This window comes from Rhyacophila brunnea, unplaced genomic scaffold, assembly GCF_057557595.1.
Source record: "Rhyacophila brunnea isolate RB1 unplaced genomic scaffold, BYU_Rbru_1.0 scaffold_9, whole genome shotgun sequence".
Taxonomy (NCBI): domain Eukaryota; kingdom Metazoa; phylum Arthropoda; class Insecta; order Trichoptera; family Rhyacophilidae; genus Rhyacophila; species Rhyacophila brunnea.
This window is the reverse complement of record NW_028233361.1, coordinates 42,756,716-42,779,323: the sequence shown is the minus strand read 5'-3', so window position 1 is coordinate 42,779,323 and position 22,608 is coordinate 42,756,716. Positions and strand designations below refer to the sequence as shown.

Genomic DNA, 22,608 nt, shown 5'->3' with positions numbered 1-22,608 from the left:
AATTTATTTGTATATTATTATATATTTTAATACCAAGTGACCGTGTTTCTTTAAAGTAACTTAAATTATGGATTTTTTTTTACCTAATGGTTGCATTTTGACCGCTTAATAATACTATATAACGTAAAAGAATAGAAAAATATATATTAATTCTGAGCGTGTAGTGCGAGCACTAGCGAAATGGTCTATGGTCTCGAACATTTGTATACGAATGCGTTCGCTTGCCCACAAACCAAACGCATGGCACGCAGCTTCATTTAGCAATGCAATGGGTGGCATAGTCTAAGCAGCGGGTCTATTCTATACAAAAGGCGACTATCGACCGCTAACGTGCTAAAGTGATAATGCGTTAGTATTTGTTACATACATTTTATATTGAAATATTATAATTGTATTGTAATCAGTTAATCAGTCGAAACTGTCTCTCTCTCGCTCTCTCTCTATCGCTCATGCTCTAAATTTTAGCACAGGCAGGGGACATGCCGTTAAAATATGTCATTTATTGCAACAATTAATACCGGCTAATTATAATTGTTACAATACGTGTTAATAATTTGATACAAACATACCCTAGTTAGCGGTTTTAGCGGACGAAAGTAGCCTTTTGTATAGAATAGACCCGCAGGGATTAATGAATTTAAAAAAAATGAACCAACAATATGTGTAATATGTATTCTTAATCCAACGAAAGCAAATAAGTAGGAATGAAAAAGTGTCCACAATTTTGTTGTATCGCCTAAAGTAGGTATACCAAAACTATTATGGTTTAGTTAGGCAGGGTTTAAAATTAACACCATCTGTAAATTGTAGTATTAGTTCAATAAAAATAAATACGTATGACTAACAATGTTTAATGTGCACTATTTATGGCGGATCTTAACGGCCTACCTCCACCCTTCGTTACTGATGTTCAATAAAGAATGTTACATTCTTAAATCTTGTTAATTATTCGTTGAATAACAAAAATAGTTTGAATAATTATAGTCAAACATCTGACATTCAGAGAACCGTGTCTCACCATCTCGAACCTCTAGTGGTATTACTAAAATGGGAGTAAAAATATAGCATTTTTATCATTTCATGTGGTGGAAAAAGTATCTAACTAAAGTAATGTGCCTAAATATATCAGTGGTGGAGGTACGCTGTAGAGAACCAGCCAATGGTTTGTTTTAAGCAGGGGTTAATTGAATTTAAAAAAACTAACCAATACCATCTGCGTTGTATATCGTCTCTGTTCTGGCAGAACACACTAACTGGAGAATACTAGTTTTGAGTAATTTGACTTTGAAGTTGTTAAAATGTTTGAAATAATGGTCTATCATGAGAGTTTATTAAGTAATCGTAAAAAGGGTGACTTTAAAATAAAGACTGTATATTTATTAAGAAGGTTTCCAGACGGTAAAGTTTGAAATAAGGAACATTTTGGTACTGGCTCAATATGTAATTTTTTCGAATTAGTGTTTTCTGCCAGAACAGTGACGATATTCTTAGCTCAATAATTAAAACAAATAAGTATGACTAACAAAGTTTAATGTGCATTATTTATGGCGAATCTTAACAGCCTACCTCCACCCTTCGTTACTGATGTTCAATAAAGAATGTTACATTCTTAAATCTTGTTAATTATTCGTTGAATAAAAAAAATAGTTTAATTAATTAATGATAATAAATGTTAATTACTATGTAATAACTTAAAAGATTACCCGCACCTGCCTTATCTGTATCCAAATATTTTCTGTCCCCAATGAGAGGTATTTTATTTGCAGTAAGTGAATAGCTTTTGAGTGAAACATAACCTGTGAGACTCATCAATATGTTGGGGCTTATAGCGACAATTATTGTCGCTTCGATAATAGTGTACATTTTCATAAGTATAAAAGACCCCGAACCCGTATTTGGTATTTACAAGAAATGCGGAAAATGGTATCCGATCAAGTACTGTGTCTTCTTAATGCTATACCACTACAGACGGGTAAGATTAATTTTTGTAACCCATGCATATATCGTCTCTGTTCTGCAGAACACACTAACTGGAGAGTACTAGTTTTGAGTAATTTGACTTTGAAGTTATGGTCTATCATGTGAGTTTATTAAGTAATCGTAAAAAGGGTGACTTTAAAATAAAGACTGTTTATTTATTAAGAAGGTTTCCAGACGGTAAAGTTTGAAATAAGGAACATTTTGGTACTAACTCATTATGTCATTTTTTCGAATTAGTGTCTTCTGCCAGAACAGTGACGATATGTAAAAGTAATGTCAATTTTGGATGAATTTACTTTTTATATTTCACCTACAAAACAACTTATTTTTCTTATTTACTGAGAGATAATGACATATTGCATACATAAATCGACAAAAAATAATTACCTATCTAATTGTAAATGACGTGTATTTTTGAAGTAAGTATTAATAGAAAATTTTGAAAAATAAAATACTTTTATTAATCCTCACAGCGCGAACGCCACAGAGCTGTTGTGTCCTGATTAGGGGGCCATTAGATATAATTAGCATGTTATTTAAATGTGGTAATTAACAAGTAATTAAATGCTCCGCAGTGAATCGGTTAATCAAGATACTTCCTGTTTTTGCATATTTTTATACTTACCGAATAATTAAAAACCTTTGAGAAATAGTTTATTAAATGTTTCTTACAAAGCAGTTACATGCTAGAATGCATAAATAGAAATGATTGATTATAGATTGTAGTGATATAAAAATCCTTCCTTTTTTTTTAAATCATATGTCACTTGTACTTCTTAAAACCTCAGCACATCGCTGGACCTTTAATACTGGAGATTGTCTTTTAATAACTTACGCACTAATTACTATCTCTGTCTGACAATGTCGAATCGTTTCCATTCTTGCTATCCATTTGAGTAAATAAATTGAATTGTATTTGCATAATAATAAAATTCATATAGGCATCATCCGACTTTGTAAACATAAGTAATATTATAACGTTAAATATTGTTTTAATTTATCATCTGAGATAATAACAAAATTATTTCTTTCTGCCATATTATTATAATTGGCACCAACTAAGATAACATGACGTATTAATGCCAGTTCAATACTTACAAAAACGTTTCTTACTTTCAACCTCTTTTGTCTCTCTACAACAGGGGGGGGGCAAACTTTTTAGACGGAGGGCCAAATTCAAGAATTCAAAATGAGCGGCGGGCCGCAAGTTAAATACCATTTTTAGATATACACTATTTATTATCACGAAAAATAAACATTTCAAAAAAATTAATGAGCAAAATGAAACTATTGTACATTTTTTTAAATTCAGGTGTTAATTTTGTAGTTGATATTCTCAAAACTGCTTGTAAATGGGCATCGGAGATATTTGATCGTAAAGAATTTTTATTGAGGTTCATGATAGAAAATGTTTGTTCACATATATAGGTTGATCCAAAAATAACGAACATTTTTCTTGCATAATCTTTAAGTTGGTCGAATTTGTCTGAATTAAGGGCATTGTAAAATTAGGAGATTTCTTCACGACGATGCAATTCTCTTAAACCAGTGTCACACTGCAGATCAATAATTTCAAGTTGTAGCTCTGTCGGTACACAATCAATATCTATTGAAAATGGATCGCGTACTATTGCTAAACTTGTCTCAATTTTTCGGAAGTCACCAAATCTTTGTGAAAAATCGTCATTCAGAGCTTTAATAATTTTACCATATTCTTCAAATTTATATTCTGGTATATTCAGCAACTTCAAAGTTGGAAAGTGGTACACGTTGTTATTCGATATTTCGTCGCTATAGGATTTGTTTGCCGAATATCCATTTTTGTCGAAATCGACATTTTAAGCAGTTCAATTTTTTTTATCGAACTCTACCGAAATCATTTATAAAAAAAATATATTTTTATCTAGGAACAGAGATATTTTTTTGAAAAACCCGAATACGCCATGTTAAGTTACAATTACTCCGCGTTGTTCTCCCGAATGTCCAACTATTCGTACCTGAATATCCAAGTTAATTTCGGTCGAAATAAATCTCTGGCTGAGTTTTTATTTCCCGAATATGACTTTTAGCCAATCAAACCGCGCTGACACCGTGCATCTCGCTCCCACATTCACGCTGTCTAGCTCTAAAACAATCACGCCCACTTTCATATTTTTCGGCCGTCTGGAATCCTCTTTCAAATTTCGTCTTATTGATATTGTTTTTAAAGTTACTATTGTTTTAATAGTGAATTCATCTAATTTGAAGAGATTGTTTATAGCTGATACATCACCAGTTTGCCCTGAACTTATAGTAAAGTTATGGAAGTGAGTATTTTAACCTAAATAACTGCATTTTGTTTTGATAAATGACACAAAATCCCAACGGTTATATGAATTTTACAGTATGACCCGGCAACTACTATGACGTAAAAAATAATTATTATTTCAAATTATTATTAATCAAACATTGTTTGTCTTTATTTTACTTTTAATCTAGGTATTTCTATGAAAATAAAGGCGATGCTATGATTTATTTTTGAATGCGCTGATAGTTAATTTAATTTAATATGTATGTTAGTAACTATTTATTTGGTGAATATTATAAATACTTAGGATATTGGTACCTACCTAATATTAGCAGCCAATGGTAATTAATTTATAGATGCTATTATTTTGTGTTGTCATTCCAATAGTAAATATATAATATTTATTTGGTGGTTTGTAATAAGTTTAATTGTTAATTATAGAAATATATAGGTATAATAATATACAGATATATATACATAGTTTTTTTTTTTTTTTTTGAAAAAGTATTAATATAAAATTGTTAGCAAGTACGAGTAAGTACCATCAAAAAATATTGGAGAAATCCGTGACGTCGGTTAGTAATTGAAGTAGTAGATACCTACTTTTATTTAATAAACAAAAACCGATAGCCAATAGTCGCTTGATTTTGAAGAATACTGATGAGCAGGTATTAACAGGCCAATAGTTAAAGTTTGTCGTCATAAGTATGTCACCTCGTAGCATAGTGGATAATTCGTGGACTTGGTCGTAAACCCAGGAGATGCAGGGACGATTCCTGCCGGGTGTCTTACTTTTTTCAAAAAGATTTTTTCTATTGGTTTTAATATATTTTCTCAGAAGTGATTTTCAAAATTATGTATGTTCAATAATTAGAATGGTACATTCTTAAATCTTGTGAATTATTCGTTGAATAAAAAAAAAAGATTATTAAAAACTATTTTATTACTTATTACGAAAAAAATCGAAAAAAGCGAATGCCGCATGTTATTATTACCTACGAACTTGGGCTATTACGATCATTAGGTATTTAAATAGTAAAAGTAATCATTACCAATTATCGTGTAAATAAATATAACATTTGAGGTGCGTACTTTTTAACCACTCAGTAATCCGTGGGCCGTGCAGCAATACGCTACGGTCTTAAGTCCCGAACGTCCATGTTTTGTCCCGAATATCCATTATTCTGAGAGAGCGCTAAAAATTTCCCGAATATCCACAACGAGTACTTGTAAATAAAACGCATTTTCTGTGCATTTACTGATTTATACCAGTATATTATTCTTGGAATCTATTCTTAGATAATGTTGCAATCATACAGTGTAGAAAGAATGATTGATACATCTACTGATATTTCAATATACGACAATGAAATTTGTTTTTCGTCTCCTGAAAAATTGACATTTGGTCTACTCGGGAAACAAATCCTATAGCGACGATTTGTTGAAGGAATAACTTGACTTTTAATTGAAATCTTTCAAACTTTTTACCATATCATGGTCATATATTTTTTTACCTTGCAACGCGGAGTTAAAAGTATTTAAATGTGTCACGATGTTCAACGTAGAGTAAATAGTGGCCACATAGTGTGAGACGAGACGCAAGGAAGACGTACTGAGATAATACATTTACGAAACAACAAATTCTTCAAATTTTAATCTATTGTCAATATTTTTTAAAAAATTATAAAAATGTTATTCGTAATCAGAACTACAATTAATGATGGCGGGCCGCAAAAAAACACCTGGCGGGCCGCAGTTTGTCCCCTCCTGCTCTACAATGTCATTTTTATACCTTCTGTTTTGTATGTGAAGATGTAGCCCCCTTCGGTTCTGTCAACAAGATACCTGAATCAAATGTCAGTTTGTCATATTATCCCAGTTGCTATGAAACAAACAACCCATGTTAAGTTGTGATTATATTGAGATGTTGCATATTGTCACGGTGACATATTTAGTCTATGGTTTCGTCATTTTGCAGAATATTTTGAACGAACACAATTTCTGTAAATTCAATGATGGAGTAACCTAGTAACGAGTCTCTGTAAATTCAATAATATTTTGAACAGAACCCAACCCGCAGACCCTAGATAATAGATAACATTCTTATAGAAAATACATAGTGCCAACCACTAAAAACAAAAACACGCAATTTTGACGTGATTTGAAAATGTGTAGACATCTCGAAAATGATAAAAAGGTTAAAAACGTTATGTAGGTATGGATGCAGTGTGGTTCAACGTGAGGTGACCTCATTGTTGTTTTGGTGATTTCGGCAGATTTTTCCAACTGACAATGTTCTACGGGATGGGACAATCAGTCTGATAACATTTTAAAAACCAAAAAAAATGACACTACACACTTTTCTCCCGTAGCGGCAGCTTACTGTGACGTCACGTAATAGTCCGCAACAAGCACCATAATATATTTCACGCTTTAGTAGCAGGGGCGAAGTCATATTTTAACATGTAAAATTATCATCACTTTTTTTTTCACGCATGTCACTTGAAACCTAGCATTCCCATCAAGACTGTTCTAGTTACACTTGAAATTCCTGGGGTCAAATCCATGGTCATACTTAAGTGCTTAAGAAACCTTAAGGCCATACTTCAGCTGGGGCACGGTCTAAAACGATTGTGACTACGTGACGCGAAGATTTTGCAAACGACGCGTGCAGAACAAAACATAATTTGTTATAAAAATTCAACATGCGTCCATTTAATGTTATGTTTACTGTTCTATTAGTAATAATAATAATGTATTCATTGACATGTTTTCTTTTTCAAGTAAATGGGTAACGTTTTTTAGTCATCTTTACACGATTTAAGAATTAATTCCCCCGACGCCATCACAAAACAAATTGATGTGTTCACAACTCGACTATCGCTCTCCAATTAGCAGCGATTCCAAAATTTTGTCGCACCTATAGTTGAAAATTATTTGCCGTTTCACTGAAGTATGCTCTTAAGCAACACTTAACATTAGAGAAAACAAGCAACGTGTTTGTATTATTATTATCAGCGCTCGGAATGGAGCGGAACGCCCCGGAGCGCCGTTCCTGTTCGTGGGATTCTTAAGGATGGCGTTCCTGTTCGTTAAAACCTCGAAAATGGCGTACCGGTTCGTTAAATATCCGACGGACAGCGAGTCGTCTAGTAAAATCCTCAAGCGTCATACTTAATATTATTACGTTCCGGGTTAGATTTAAAATTTACGAAAATGAATTGATAGGTACAAAGGTACAAAAACATAAATATTTTTTTTATTAAAAAATAATTTTACTGGTTTAGAACCACTGGATTTTCTATGACCCGTACATAATTTACTTAAGTTTTTTTGAAATAGTGATAGAGTAAGTGTAAGACAGCGTATTTGAGAAATAACCTTTTTTCAAGACAATACTTTTTTCAACGAATTTGGCCTTGAATGCACCAATAGACATATTACTCTTTTGCATCAATGGTGATAAAACAATAAAATTGTATACAAAGAAATGCACTGGAGTAAGTAAGATTTATTGCATTGTCATATGGGACAATAATGTATTTTGAAAAAAAAGGTTTTTATGATTGTAAGGAAAGGTTGGAAGCTATTTTACATTGGAATGTAGATTTACTGTATTATTAATTTATAAAACGAGACACTTACTTTTTTGCAAGTTCAAACATATTATTTTAATACAGTTAAGGTTAAGGTACATGCCTAAATATAGTGAGTTAATAACGTAATAGTTATAATGCACACTGGAACTTTTAAATTTTTAAATGAAACACATTTAATACATATATTTTCTTTACTGCAGTGGTAGGCAATTGTTTTTTGTAATGAAACTTTAAATTTTGTATCGAGACAACCATAATTGGCCGAATTGTCCATTTATCATATTTTATGTTAGCGAAATTTACATGGGTTTGACGCGTTCATAGTTTTTGTATTTCATAATGCAATCGAGGTCGTTCATTGGTCGTTTATCAATATTAAGTTGTATGCAGCCAATGATAAGTGTTTTCATCAGAGGAAGCGACAAAATTAGACTCCTTATTTTTCCAAATTTAATAATTTTAAGTTGTGTTTTTTATCTTCTATCATATATTTTTATTGTTTTAATTTTATATGGATATTTTTCGGGTTGAATGAACTGTGTTTTTGATGGTTAAACTAATATTATAATAGATTTAATAACTTAAATCAAATAATTCCATAATTAATATAGATACATATTCGTGAACATCGTATGCATGTTAAAAAAATTTGTATTGTTTAAGGTACAATACGAAATAAAAATATTTAAATAAATCAATCAGAATCTAACGGGATAAATATATGAAAAATTTCCCTGTATATAACAATTTCTATAACATTGGAAACCTATTAGAATAAATTATCCTACATGTCCACATGATGGAAATATTTTTTTTCTAATAATATGTACCTACACTTCTGAGGTTGTTTAAAATGATTCCTATTTAATAAATAATGCTACATTTGTAAATCTTGCGTATTACATATTTTTTTAATTAATTTATTAAAAACCATGCCCTTGCTTCTTCGTATACGATGGATTTTGATTTGATTAAAAAATAGTTTACCATAATCAAAATATTTCGAATTTACGAAAAATCAGAGCTTTGAAAAAAGCGGCATGTATTTTGTTTAAACCAAAGTATCTTCACTCATATTTCTATCCACTCTTAGTTGCATATTTTTATTCAAACTACTAACGAAACCAATGGGAAATTGTGATTAGTTTGTCTATTATTTCATGTATTTTAATAATGTTTCCCACTCCAATTAGATTCATATACGTTTAGTTATTTATATTTGTATAATTATTAATGTATTTTTTAGAAAACCATTTCGTAAACTAAAATGACTCTATATTTGTATGTTACCACTAATTGTTATAGCCGATAGCGTATTGGGCGAAGATGATGATAAAAAAAGTACATCATGTAATGGTAAAAGATATTTTTATATTACAGATATTATTATATCTAATATCACACATTTTTGGAAAATTGTCGAGCGTTCCTGTTCGTGAAATTTTCCATTTCGAGCACTGATTATTATGAGAATTAGTCATGCTAACTTAATAGCAGTATCTTTTCGTTACGTTAATTTTAAGTTTTTAAGTTAAGTTAAATTTAATTTTCTAACTGCCCACCTACCATTTCTTTAATTCAATTTAATCTCTATTAAATTTGTGACAACACATGACCCAATGGGTTGAATGAACACCAATCCATGTAAATCATATTTTTTTAGATACCTCATAGTTCTTAAGGTCCGATGTTCCGTCATGGACTAACAATGCTAATTTACCTTTTTGTTGCAGTGGATGACTACCTCAAGCAGTAGCGCTGATGCGTCAAAACCAAATGACAAAGCCGGCCATGGGGTGAAATCTCACAGCACACCTGAAGATATGGACAAAGCTCAACCGCTATCTGATCACGCGAAGGTAATGCAATTTTAAAGATCCGATTTCCTCCTTCAATTCACAATTTAGGTCCATTCAAATATCATGGTACAAACCTCCACACTGTGGAGGCGCATATGATCTTATTAGGATCGGACATGGTCGGAAAAAATATATATATATATTTACAAGATGTTTTTAACAATTTTTACATTTGACCGGATATTTTGTCTGTTATATCCAAAATCCGTTATATCGAGGTTCTACTGTAATGTTAAAATGTTATTTACTTAGTCGCCTTAAAGTCATCTTAAAATGATTTGGTCGAACATGTCATAATATTTACAAACAAAAACTTATTACTCTTGTTAAAAATTTTATTATGAAACTCAATTTGTTCACAAAAACAACTCATTCTAATATTATATGCCTACCACAATCACATAATTATTACATTAACTCATTTTTTTATTACACCTTTATCTCACTCCTCAAGTTTATTTTGTATTACTATCAAAAGTCTTATTTTTTAGATTGTTTTATCAGTTTTTTTGTTTCATATTTACTTGTTACAGACTTGTTCTTTAGATACCTGTTATTGATCATTTCATAATATTATCAATTTTTATTTTATTGTATTCAGAAAACAAATCGTCGTTAAGATATGAAAACCTTGTATCGAAAAATATTACAATGTTCAGGAGGATGAAAAAACAGTTTTACTCGAAATTTTCTTCAAGAACATGATCAAAGTTGTTTTAGACGATGATTAATTAATCAAGTGGGGCATTTTGTACAGTTTGCATTTGGTTTGTGGCTTATAGATTTGGCAGTATTTAACTTTTAAAATGAGTTACGAGTTTTTGTTATTCCAATGTAAGATTTTTATTGAGTTACGAGGTTTAAATGTTTATAATAAATATACAATAATATAGTTATATTTTATTATCTTTGAAGATAAAACACATTTTGGACATTTGATTTATTTAATAAACTTTAAAAAGGAAATGGAAAAAAATATTGAAACAATTGATGATGATGATCAAAAAGATTGTTTGAGATACGAGTATTACAACTTATAAAAATAGAATTTTGATATACGAGTTTGTGATTTTTGTCAATATCTCAGTAACTATAAATAAATACCACATACGAGTTAGACACTGTTACACCCCCGAATGGTCCCCATTTGGGGATGTCTCTGTGTATCTGGGAGGCCCGAGTCGGTATCAAATCCAACAAATAGTAATGGCTGATTGCGAAAATAATTAAATTATGTTAAATATCTGACCGGCAACATTGTCTGAATGCCGTTAAAAAAAAATACGAATGGCAACGCCGCATTTTGTAGGGCTCGCAAGCGACCGTTTGTTTTAGCGGGAGAATAACCGTTTAGAATATATTAACGTAAATATACCTTGCCGTTTCCAAAACAATTCCGGTGTTATTTGTTCACCTCCAAGTCCTAAATCTAGACGAAAATCCATAAAACGAAGCAAACGTGACAGCATGTTTTCACTTTCCAAAATGGAGGGAAATGACAACACCTTAATAGCTCATCAAATTGGCCATAAAATATGTAAAAAAGATAGTCGGCACTTTTGCATGTGAACAGTTATTATTGCGATACTTTAATTTACACACTACTGGTGAACTACTCTCGAAAAATAAATCAATATGGGCCTCCACTGAAAGTTTGAATTAACAGATTTTTGGTTTTTACGAGAAATGGATGTTAGCCACTAGCTCAACCTATTAGGTCCATACTCTTGATTACAAATACAAATTGAAAAGGTGTATTTGCCAGACCCAGGATTAGAACACCCTTGTATCTAAATTATTTATTTATTTAAGTTTATTTGTACTTATTCCACAATATAACCAATTAAAAACTTCCGGACGAAACCGGTCATCGATTTATATTCATTTATTGTAGAATAAATTCAAATACAAATGTAAACACTTAAAAAAGTGTTTGTTATTTGAAATAATTATAATGAAATTATCTTTTTAAATTTCAGAACTAGATGTATTATGGATCATCATAATCTAAATTTACTTTGTATTGAATAATATAATCAAAGCAAAGAATTTGAACAATAAATTAGAAGAAGCCTTTTGGGTTATTTTCTGTTATGACAGTTTAAATTATTTAGCAATTGCATGAAGTTAATTTCATAAACTTCACAAATATTTACATCTCTCAGTTGGCATTCCGATTTTATGACACACAAAATGGCTGCCATTTTTTTATGTTCATTATGATTACTTACAACTCGAGTGCAGCTATAAATGGTTTTACACAAATTTTACAGGATTTCTCAACTTAATAATAATTAGTAGTAACTGTTTATCTACTAATTGTGACAGATTGTTTTTTTACATACCCTGCAAATTAGCAAATACATTTCATAGCAGTAGTGTGAAGTTCACTACAAATGAACCTGCAACCTTGCAAATTAATTTGTTACTTACTTAATCAGTGGACTAGTGGTTCTTTTGTTGCCTCCAATTAATACATTAAGGCTCCATCTCTATAGAAGAAGGTTTTTTCAAGGTGTCTATAAGACATGTGAATGTAATTTCAAATATTGTCTTCCAGGCTTTTGATGCAGCTTTTTTCATCGGAGCCAACAAAGATGGATTTTACATGACAGCCGGTACTGAACGAAGACAGATGGGAATTATCAACGGACTCTTCTATTTTATCGTAAGAAATATTAATTTTATCCATTTTTTTCACAAAGTAAAATACAAGAAACTCAGAGACCTAACTAAATTCAACACAAAATCACTTTGGTACCGATTTCAGTTTTGACACTCCAATGACATTCTCTCTTTGATGTCAGCGTCGCATCCACTTGTATCGGTACATATTAACTACATTGATAAAGATTAAATTTTATGAGGAATGGATTTAAGCCACTTGCCCAATCCATTAAGTCCTAGGGCTGAATCAAATGCCATTGAAACGGCGATATCATTTTTTTCTGCAAAGCCACTTCACAGACTGTCGGTCCAAACAACCAGGAAATCCTAGGTGCAAAACACCATTAATAATATATTAAGCATATACTCAGGTCAGAGGTTGTCCGTATTGTCTGGTTGCTACCAAAAGTTGGTAAGTCGATAATTTAGTTATTTAGAGTATGCAACGAATTGAGTGTCTTATTGAATACAGAATTTGTCTCTGTTCTGGCAGAACACACTAACTGGAGAATACTAGTTTTGAGTAATTTGACTTTGAAGTTGTTAAAATGTTTGAAATGGTCTATCATGCGAGTTTATTAAAAGTAATCGTAAAAAGGGTGACTTTAAAATAAAGACTGTTTATTTATTAAGGAGGTAAAGTTTGAAATAAGGAACATTTTGGTATAACTAACTCAATATGTCATTTTTTCAAATTAGTGTCTTCTGCCAGAACAGTGTGACGATATTTTAAATAGGTATGTATTCTAGAAAAAAAAATCAAGGTCATCCTATACGTAGAACATGCACATAAACCACAAATAAATTGGCATTATGCCTGATTTTAGAAGACATGTCAGACTTTCAAATTGCAATTACTCCATAAGATGATTTCCAGACTTATCAACTTTTGGCAATAACCTAATGTATATGATGTCACATCCTAATGATTTGTGACGATGAACTGTCATTGAACCAACACAACAACTCATTGTTTTGTGAGAATAAATAATATTCAATTACAACATTATACTTGGTGAAATTAATCATTTACAACGAATGGGAGATATAAAAAATGTAGCGCAATTCCAATAGATAGAACGATAAAATATTGTGTGAATAAATATGACAATGATAAGTGGGGAGAACAAAAATACATTTAAGGATGATTTTAACATAATGCTTACGGGCCCTTTTAATTAATTTTGTAATTAACGTGTTAATTTGCATTTGAAAAGTAATTAGCAAAAACACAATTTTGTGCGGCCCGTAAGCTATGGGTTAATCTCGCATTTTTTTACAGATTCCCGGTAAAGGCGTATTGTGCAGTCCTAAAATTCCCGACACCATGTTATTCGGCGCACAAATAAATGAATTTGGCGCAGAAGGACTACTACTCACACCCATCACACCCATGAAGAAGTGGCTGGTATCGTACAGCGGCAAAATGTGGTAATTATTACAGTAATAAGCCACCGAAACACTGCACTATTTCCCGTACTTATTTCATATCATTTTCAATATATCACCAGTTTGAAAACCCATCTTCAATATTCAGTTTCTTAGTATCACAGGGTCCTAACTACAAAAATGCATGTTTTGAGTTAGCTCTAGTTTCGATTATGCAGTAATCATATTAATTGGTGACACAAAGCTCTATGTCGTACATAATATATCCATTTACAAGATATTGTTTGTGATAGATAATACTTTATTGAAAAGTTTATTTTATTAAAAGTAGCAAAATCTTTATTTGCGTTTACCTTAAAACTGTGTTTTTGTAAATAGGCCCCTGTGATTCATCTATTCATAATACGTAATTGTAATGGACAAAGGAAATTGTATTAATATTGCTTTTTTATCAGGTATCAACATGACCCGACCGTTTTGATTGATGTCAACTTCAACGCGGAGTGGGAAGCATTGCACAAATATTTTGACTATGACACCGACCTGTGTGCGAGCGCAGTTGCTCGATCTATCGCCCGAGAAACCTGGACCAAGAAATATTTTAAAGACCTCAAAGCGTAAGTAAGGTGTATTCAGTGGCGAATGTTAAAATTTCCAACCCCATACATCCTGTAAAAAAAATCTTTTTAAAACAAAACAAACTTATATATGTACGACGGTTAACGGGTCTATGAGAACCAAGCAGCGTCAGCAAAATCTTGACATACGGATAATTCTGAAATTGATATTATTTACTTAATTATTGTTTATACACTGTTCACAGGCTGTCGGCAATTTATATAAAACATATCACACATATTTTTCTAGCATTCAAATTTCACACAATTGAATTACTGCTTGCAAATAAACACTTTTTACCTCAGCAATATTTATTATGTTAAAAATGCATTTTCTCACCGAAGGCCTGGGATACTCAGTGTAAGCATTTTTTAATCGTGATGGGTTTCAATAAAAGGGCTATCACGATTGAACGAATATTTCACTCCGCATTTTATATTGGTAGAGAATTGTCACTCTGTATCATCGCGCCTCGGATAAAAATATAGACTTCGCTGTTATCTTTTATCACTGTACCATCTCCACCAGCAAACTGCAAGTCTTTATACTTCACACATCACTCATCCTCATCATCACTCACACACTTATACGCCAAAAACTTGAAATTGTTACTTGTTACAGAGCCCATCAATCGCACTATGAGCAATTTGGAATTATGAAAGTGAATGCAACGGTCGGTGAAGAAAAGTACACATTAACTATGGACGCCTTCAGGGACCACAGCTATGGTATTTTGATTTACAAACAATTATATTTACTGTCAATCCTTGAAGTCCATTATAAGGCGGCACCCTTCAGTGACGTCCCTAGGCAAAACGTAGCTCTTAAGCAGACTTCAACTGCCGTCCTCTTTTATTCTTATTTTCAATTTGTTAGGTACCACCTACATACTTACCTATTTTATTATTTATTTTCGGCTGTCTCCAACAGACAAATACTTAAAAAACCTTAAATTTACATTACACGCTATCCGCAGAAAATTAGAGCATTTCTACGAAACCTTTTCTCAAACAGTGGTGGTTTTAGGTACGTGGAGGCCTGTGGCACTGACATGTTTGAAGACACTCTTGTGATAATTTTGCCTGTGCGATAAAACACCATTACAATATTATATTACAATACAACAATAGTTATGTTGGATCTCCACAGTCTACATCCACTATGATGGATTGGTTAAGAAAGGTTTTGATTGAATTTTAAAAACTAACCAGCACCATCTGCAATTTGTATTATTAGTTCAACGGAAATGAACAAGAGTGACTGACAAAGTTTAGTATGCACTCTTTATGTCAGACCTTAACCTTTATAGGGCAAAGGTCAAAAACGGTTTATTTATCGACCACCTCATTTATGAGCTATAAGTCATACATTAAATATGGAAATATCAACCTTAGTGCTTCAAGACGTTGTCGAGAACGTTCTCTGGTTACGAAATAAATCATCTAATATGAAGTGTACGTCAATCGCTCGTAAAACATTATTTAAACGATTGGTCGATGTATCAGCCATTGCGCGTTTGCGGTCGCGACTCAACGAATCGCGAGTGACACTTGACTTTGCAAGTCATTTTGTTCCCATTTATAATTATGTGTTGTGAAAAAAGGTATGTACATATATAAAAAAAAAAACACCTGAATGGGCACTGGATGATAAAAAAACCATTATAAATTCCCAAATTACTGATAAGATATTTTTTATTTTTATATTGAAATTATTTTAAGATATTAAATATCTGATGCAAAATGATAGAGATCAGTTTGAAATGAAGAAAAAAATGCTTTGCCCTATAAAGGGTTAACAGCCTACCTCCACCCTTCGCCACTGGCTATTACAATACAACAATTAATATTTAATTAATGTTATCCGAATTTTTATGGTTCGATTATTTTTTTAACTAAGATGTTAATACTGTGACCATATCGTGTGTTTCATGGAAAATCTCCACTGTTGTAATCTTTGTATTCGTTCCGTCATTTGCCGCCCCTATGCAATACATGACCTGCCTACCCCCACGGAACGTGACTGGACCTCATAGTTCAGTGCGTAAGGTACTGGCCTTTCATCCGCAGGCTCCGGGTTCGATTCTCAGGGAGGTCGCAATATATTTATATAGTCTTCTCAAAGACTGGGTGTTTGTGATTGTTTCACTTCTGTTACACTTTACATTACACTACTGCAATTTGGCCCCATGTCCTGTTATTGTAGAGTCAAAAGGAATATAATATATTACATTATACCTGGCACAAAAAATTAACATAATGCCTGATTTCGAAGGGCATGTTAAACTTCAAATTGCAATTACTGCATAACATGATATCGAGACTTACCAACTTTTGGCAGCAACCCCACAATATTATATATTTTTTATATGTAGTGTAGTAGACTGAAGTGAATTACTTACTAAAGTTTAGCCATGACTAATTATTGGTTAATTTCATCATGATTATGTATAGTGCAGGAAGCTAATTAATAAAGTACTTTCCCACGCAGCCAATAATTTTTCAAGATTTTTTCTAATATGTATATTTCTGAAGTGTTTATAAATTACTAATTACATTCCATCCATTTGACATGTTTATTCAGGCCACAAACGAGACTGGGAACTTATGCACCGATATGCCTTCCACCACATATTCTTGGCCGATGGCAGAAGCATAGCTGTTGGAGTCATCTGTCAACCATGCACAGCATCTTCGTTAGTATAATATATAATATACGTGTCGATATTTCAAATTTGTTTTTTAGTTTCAATAGTTTTAGACCAGCTGGCAACTTCTATATTACGTTATTATTTATTAAACGTCATCACAGCCAATAGGGGAACTAAAAATCCTCCTTGTTCTTTCATGTACATCTCTGTGGCCTCGCCTCCCTCTTTTTTACACTAATGTATCTGCCACAATATAGAATTCATACCAGACTACTTTCTTACACTCTAATTGGTTTATGTGTGATAATATCATGAAAAGTGTGGCGGTATTTAACTAAATACAACAAATGAGGCGTCTAATTCCAAAAAGCGATAAGTCCACATTTGGTTAAAATCTAGAAAAAAATACGCACGTATTCTTTGTATAATTTTAGACAATATGTATTGATGAATAAATTCCAAAACGCGACATAACCCTACAAAAAAAATATTTTAAGTCTTGATTTATTACAAAAAGCAGCAAGTCCGTGTTTCATATTATTTAAAGCTTGGTTGATTTCGCGCGTGTTTAAGTCAAACAATAAGGGAACGTTCAATATTGGAAAGGGCATCTCCCATGCTGTAGCATCTGGTAAACTTATGACAGTGCCACGGAAATATGTGCCTTATGCGGAATAAATTAAAAAGTGAGGTACAAGTAGCGCTACGTCCAATTTTATTTTGCCTGTATTTATTGCATTTAAGAGTTTATCGGCTGAAACAAATTGCCATTTGGTTCTAATTTCGACATAGAATACAACGGAAAAAATTATCTCACGTTAAAACAAATAATTGAAGCTTGAAACATATAAACGTTGTTTCCCGAAATTATCGAATTGTGGACTTGTCGCTTTTTGTAATTAGACGCCTCAAATTACCTGTAGTGTTGTATATAGTACATTGACGCCTATAGCACTCCCAGCTAGCAAAATATGTTTGTTCGAATCCCACTCGGTCGTGATAGGTGTATTTCTAAAGGTTTTCAAAAATATGAATTTTAAATTCAGATTTAAATTGTGTGTAGTCTTGAATAAAAAAATAATTATACTTGAAAATTATTAACAAATGGAAGGACGTCTCAACAGAAATTTGGAACAATCCTGATGCTTATTAGGAAAAATCTAGATTTAAATGACAAAGCTGATAGCCATTTGTTGACAGAAATTTTAAGCACCCTTAAACTGTATATTTTCAATAGAATCAGCAAGAAAAACAGTTTGAATTCAACAGAAAAAAGAAGTCCAAGATTTTTTTTAGAATTGAGTCGCTTTTTTGAGTTTCTGAGTAAATGTCTCATGGTTTCAATTGCGACGTCTGATTGGTCGGCTACATAGAGTAGATTTAGTAACATGTAATTTATCCTAGAGCGGATTTGGCGACTCAAGCCAATATTCATTTTGATTTTTTGGCAAAAGAGGGTGGAATTTAAAATCGCACCTAGATAGGCTGGTAAACCTATCGATATAGCACATACGTACATTCAAAACTAATTTTATTGAAAAATCGCCCAGAGCGGATTTGGCGATTAAGCGACTTAATTTTTCTAAATAGTATATTTCGGAGGTTCTTCCAAGCCAAGAATTTTATATATAAACTATAATAATTAAACCACGTTAGACCATAGTTTACAATGTTTTTATTTCAAAACTTTACAGATAAAACTGATTTATTATTTTCACAGGTTTGAAGTTGGAGTTATGTATTCCCCTAAAAATAAAATCCAAAATAGGGCAGTGGAATCATGTGATCTCCAGTTATACCAACACGGAGAAAATGGAAAGGCGCCAAAGGATTATGCATTTTCTTTTGTGGCTGGTGGAATGACGTACGAAGTACAGGTATGTACCAACATTATAGTTACTAAGAAAAAATTGTTTCAGTATAATAAATCTCGTATTAAAATCAGCTTACGCGCCTTTTTAAACTATATCAATATTATTAGCTGGATCTTCAGTATCAGATCGGCTTAAACCAGGGGTTCACAAAGTGTGTCCCGCAGGCCAATTACGTCCCGCGTGACTTTTTGATGTGTCCCGCGAGATTTATGTTAAATCTGTATTATTTTTTATTCTTCATATTGAATATTAAAAATTACATTTGAAATTAAATATCCTCTGGCAAGAATGAATGGTCAGAGACTTTGACATTTTAGATTAGGATTTAGTTTAGTTTTAGATTTATGATTTAGTTTCAAACAAACATTGCATAAATCACATGGTGAAAAAACTTAAATATTATTTTTTAGTACCTATATTAATAAAGGTTCAAATAGACTATATGACGATCGGGCACATATATGCTAAGAGCGTTTTAGTGTCTATGATCAAATCTATGCCATTCCGACATTTATACTGTATATTGTATAACAGCTATGACATCGCATTTACACACTGTGACACCCTGTGACACAGGACGCCAACATAAGAAACGGGTTTTTCGACATATATATGACCGATCGTCATAGAGTGTATTTGAAGCATTAGAGTAAGTAATAATAATGTATATTTAGTTAAAAATAAAGTTTACAAAATGAAATATTTTTTATTTTTTGCCTTGTTTTTTAAAAACAGAAAATATTTACAAAAGAAAGGACGGCCCGCCAAATATTTTTGATTTCAAAATTATTCCTTTAACGAAAAAGTTTGTGAACCCCTGCTAACCGATTGAGGAGTTGCCATTTTAAATAACAATATTATTACTCTCAAATGTCATGGACAATAATTAATGTTCTTATATTGGTAAATTGTTATTGATAATAATAGTGTTATGACATAATTAACATTTTTACATGTCCATATATCGTCGCTGTAGGATTGGTTTGTCGAATAGACCAAAAGTCAAATGTTCAGGAGACAAAAAACAAATTTCATTATCCTATATTTAAATACATGGAGGTATTTAAATTGTTATTTTTACAGCATATAAATGCTGTATTCATTACAATGTAATTTAACGAAAATGATGGTTCTGCTCCATTTAGATACAAAAAATCATTCTTCATGTTCATCAAAGGTCGATTTTGACAAAACCGGATATTCGACAAACCAATCCTATAGCGACAATATAGTGAACATACGGTATTCTATCAAAAAACTGAGAATACAGACATGCATGCATGCTCATCTACGCCATCTAGAAATAATCTGCATTGTTAGTTTAATTTGCTAATGACATTCTGTTAAAAAGCCCTTCAATTGTCATGACATGAAGACATTCTAAAATTACATGAACCAAGAAGTGAATAGAAGACTAAATCTTCTTCTTCTTCGGCCTGTGAATAGCTTTGTTGAACATAGTCCTCTCCTATTTCTAGTGACGGCTCGACGACTTTCTAGGTGGTGAGGTTTAGCCATTAATTATTAAATATACATATCTACCTACTTTCTCATATTATACAATGTATACCAAGCTACTAAGGAAATGAGTAATTTTTCAGAATAATTAATATAATTATCTAATCGTTACTTACTTCTAAAAAGCGTGCTTAAAAATATTAACTTAATTAATAATAATGATTATTATACACTTACCACTATCAGTTTGAACAACGACATACTGCAAGCGTTTTTACTCACTTAGGGATTATTTGATTCGCTCCCCAGTATGCGTATACTAACCCTAATGCATTCACATCCTTTGCAGAACGAGATTTGTACCAGGGCAACGGGTTGGGCCAGAGTGACCCCGATCAGTGAAAAATAGACGCCATAGCTTTCTTAATTTATAGTGTCACCGTGAAATAGGGCATATTTAATTAAATCAATTACTTTAATACCGCGTAATCATCATTATGTTATTACATAATTTACAATCATTGCTCTATTTTTTTGTATGATAATAATAAATATAATAATTATAATTATTAAATAAAATTGCGATGGAATTAGATCATGGGTGGCCAACCTTTTCAGCAGCCGGGCCAGATTCTAAAAATGAGATTTCCTACCGGGCCGCACAACCGATTTTTTTTATTATACAAAACAAAAAAGAAATATATATTATATATTAGGTAATAAAATAAAACAAAAATGAGAATCAAACATATTTATTAGATTAGACTTTTTTTAAATAATAAAAAATAAACAAAATAATATAAAAATAATAAATTTTAGTGAGAAGTTTGATTTTGTGTGGCAGAACTAAGTGCATCAATATCGATGTCGAGTGAGGTTGTTCCTACACGCAAATAGTTTTCCAAATGCACATCATTGATTCGTGTTCTCACTCGGGATTCGATATGCTTCATCCGACTAAAAAGCTTTTCATTCGCGTAAGTGTTTCCAAATAGCGAAGTCATCATTAGAGCATGTTTGTAAAATGCAGGATATTTCTCGTTGTCCAAATATGTTTTGTAAAACTCTTCCAAACTAACCTGATGGAATTTCTCCTTTAACTGTTCATCGCAACATATTTCTCAATGTTCCATTTGTAAATTTCCCGGTAATAAATTCACGTCTACGGAGAATGGCGTCGCAAATTCAGCAAAAAGTACACGGTGCTTTTTAAAATCTTGAGCCAAAATCGAATCTCAATTTGCAAAATTAGCACATCTAGCGGCAGCATTTGATATTATTTTTATTTTCTCACTGCTGCACGGGTCACAGGTTGACACCCAGCGGGCCGCATTCGGCCCGCGGGCCTCGGGTTGGCCACCCATGGATTAGATGGATAAAATAAATTGAATACACAATGTTAAAAATATTAGACGTGTATTTTTGACATGATAGCGATGTGGGGATGTCCGTACGAACCCTTAAGGTGGTGCTGTCCCTGCCTATTTCCCTCCATTAGATTCGGTCCTTTGTCTTCCGCATTCAACTCAGTCTGGTGGGTTTTTCGATGTCTATACAATTCGAATTCAAACAATACTAGATAAAATTAAGAAGCTCTGGTGCAACGAATATCTGAATTATTTAGATCGCGATATGCATATGCCGTATAGTATGGTGTCCTAAATTATATAAGCATGAACTAGAATCGAAACACCATGCAAAAGTAACATATTTAAAGTTTTGGATGTATGTATTCGTTTTATTAAAATATTCACAATTATTTGACATGACTTTTACAGGTGGAGGTTGAACACGAATCAGAACACTTTGTGAGTTCCCATTGGGACGCAAGAATGGTGGAAAGGTTTGCAAAGTTTACTGTAAATGGAGTCAAAGGATGGGGCGTCACCGAGTTCCACTACAACAACAAATCGGACAGACCAGAAAAATATACTCAACACGATCCTGATTGGTATCAAATGTTAAGACACAATTGAGTAACATTATGTGCAATTCTATTGTAATAGGTAGGTACTGTAACCATCGTAACATTGCATTGGTAAAGTTTTTAAACCAATGTATTGTCACGTTTCTGATAACTTGTTTAAAACACGTCCTGTTTGATTTAAAATTTATTATCTTTCTTGCCATACTGTCAGCATAAAAGTCTATCTTAAGGCTATACTTCAGCTGAGGCATGGTCTGAAAAGATCGTGACTTTGCGACGCGCGGATTGTGCAAATGTGCC

General features: G+C 32.3%; 1 protein-coding gene across 1 annotated transcript; it reads left to right on the top strand.

Moving 5' to 3' along the window:
* Nucleotides 1–1,762: 1,762 nt before the first annotated feature.
* Nucleotides 1,763–22,608, top strand: LOC147063673 (uncharacterized). The gene is made up of 9 exons (XM_085959824.1): nucleotides 1,763–1,972; nucleotides 9,600–9,725; nucleotides 12,286–12,393; nucleotides 13,675–13,823; nucleotides 14,237–14,398; nucleotides 15,021–15,127; nucleotides 16,983–17,094; nucleotides 18,770–18,926; nucleotides 22,160–22,608. The coding sequence occupies exons 1-9, from the start codon at nucleotides 1,814–1,816 to the stop codon at nucleotides 22,355–22,357; spliced, it is 1,278 nt and encodes a 425-aa protein (XP_085815950.1). The 5' UTR covers nucleotides 1,763–1,813; the 3' UTR covers nucleotides 22,358–22,608.

What these genes read in the sequence shown, in the direction of transcription:
- LOC147063673 (XM_085959824.1), top strand. Translation starts at nt 1,814, where the DNA reads ATGTTGGGGCTTATAGCGACAATTATTGTCGCTTCGATAATAGTGTAC. An exon ending in TCGTACAGCGGCAAAATGTG is followed by an intron (nt 13,824 to 14,236) that starts GTAATTATTACA and finishes CTTTTTTATCAG; the next exon opens with GTATCAACATGACCCGACCG. An exon ending in CTTCAGGGACCACAGCTATG is followed by an intron (nt 15,128 to 16,982) that starts GTATTTTGATTT and finishes ATGTTTATTCAG; the next exon opens with GCCACAAACGAGACTGGGAA.